The 1,951-nt window shown below is 32.7% G+C and overlaps 1 protein-coding gene across 1 annotated transcript; it reads right to left on the bottom strand.

Annotated features, from left to right (window-relative positions):
* Positions 372-1,447, bottom strand: LOC104731349 (peptide methionine sulfoxide reductase B8). Its single transcript, XM_010450692.1, has 3 exons — positions 1,222-1,447; positions 973-1,129; positions 372-734 (listed from the first exon to the last, which is right to left on the bottom strand). The coding sequence occupies exons 1-3, from the start codon at positions 1,326-1,328 to the stop codon at positions 573-575; spliced, it is 426 nt and encodes a 141-aa protein (XP_010448994.1). The 5' UTR covers positions 1,329-1,447; the 3' UTR covers positions 372-572.

Here is a 1,951-nt window from a genome sequence, read left to right as displayed (position 1 = left end):
AACTGTTAACTTATGGAGCCTAATTTTCGTCTCCTGTTCTGGCGTGAAATACATTGATCGAACTTTGGATTATAAAACATGTCTGAGAGAAACCCATTTCATATTTTGGACTGTGTAGTTATATGCTCATTTGTCATAAAGTGTATCCTTATATATAAACCTCATTGTATAATTTGTATCTATGTGTCACGAGAAAGCGAAATGAGGGAAAAAAAAAAGAACTCCCAAAATCGATTATAATGAAATCTGACAGCCTCTTCTATCATCACAGCTTAATTCGTGTTAGATTTCTTAGTATGTCTATTGTCACAGATTCTTAAGTAAATTAAAGGATGGTGTAACCGTGTAATATGTTGGCTTGGAGTTGGCAGAAAAGAACAAAAAAGAGAGTTTTTTTTATTTTCTAATTTTTTTTTGTAGGAAACAGAGTTTATTATCATTATATAGCGTAAACTAGTAGGAAAATTTATGATAATATCACACGAGTAGGAATGTAAACTAGCAAGCGTCTCATGGTCATGGATTGATTCTTTTGATTTCATGAGATAATCTGGTTCGATGAATGATTATAATTATTGGGAGGAATCAGCAGATGCGAATTTGAGAGAGACACTGTTAACGCAGTGACGCTCGTTGGTAGGAGTATCGTAGCCTTCTCCTTTGAAAACATGGCCAAGATGTCCATCACAAACTGCACATGTTATCTCCATTCTTCTTCCATTTAGGCCTTCTGGCTATATGTATACATTAACAAAACCAAAAAAAAAGAAACAAAGTTAATTTAATTATAAACAAAAAAAAAACAAAAAACAAACATCAAAGTTAATTTAATTATAATTAATCTTTTAAATGGTCTGCCGATTGGCTATAAATGTCTATATTATATCTTTTTCCACTTCATTAATGTTTTAATATATAAAAAAATGTAAATCACCCAAAAAAAAATATAGAGAAGAGTCAATTTTTAATTACAGTTTGTTTAATAGCACCGGGGATGGCGTCGAAGAACGCCGGCCAGCCGCAACCGGAGTCGAACTTAGTGGTTGACTTGTAAAGAGCAGTTCCACAACCAGCACAACTATAAGTCCCTTCGTCAAACTTTTTCACAAACTCTCCTTTGCCTCGTTTACTAAATTACAAAATCATTACAACATGTTAAAGTAACTACTTACGTACTACGCAAGTAAACTGACAATTAAAAGACCTAGCTAGAGGACTTACTCAGTGCCTCTTAATCTGAGAACCCTAAACTGCTCAGGAGACAGAACCGCACGCCATTCCTCGTCTTGTTTCTGGACAGAACCAGTTGTTGGAACTTCTGCTGCCATGACAGGAATTGGATTTGCTTATGTAATGATGTGGGAGAGATATCAAAGAGGGAGTGGTTATAGCTTTTGTTCGAAGTTTTGTCCAAAAGATTTGTTTTAATTGTGATATACTAACATTTATGATGATTGGAGGTATAAATAGGCATAGACAAACGAAAGAGCTCAGGAGAATCGTCCAAATTAAAGGAACTATTCTAAATAAATAATAATTATTATGTGTGAATAAAGCAATAGATTTAAAAAAACAGCAACGAAAGTGGGTAGGGGAGGTAGTGCTGATGCGATCATGCGAATACATTTTTTAGTTTTATTCTTTTTGTTGGTCACGTTTATTGTCTTATAAAATTTTGGGTCGTTGAAATGTCATAACATAAATAAACTTATGGCTCGTAGAAATGTCAAAGTCTTTCGTTGAACAGATTAAAAAAAAATAGTTAAAAACATTATTTAGTTTGTGTTCATCATAGCTTACGACAACTTCGTTACTATTTTCTTCTCTCGATGATTAAAAAAAAGTTTGGGAGAAAAGCAAAAATGTTCCTTTTTCCATTTATTTTTTAAAAATGCTTTTGTAAGGATATCCTTTTTTTAGTGAAAAAAACAATTTTACTTTTAATAAAAGA

This window comes from Camelina sativa, chromosome 12 (assembly GCF_000633955.1).
Source record: "Camelina sativa cultivar DH55 chromosome 12, Cs, whole genome shotgun sequence".
In the NCBI taxonomy this organism is placed as follows: Eukaryota; Viridiplantae; Streptophyta; class Magnoliopsida; order Brassicales; family Brassicaceae; genus Camelina; species Camelina sativa.
The sequence above is the reverse complement of the archived record's forward strand: the minus strand, read 5'-3'. Positions and strand labels throughout refer to the sequence as shown.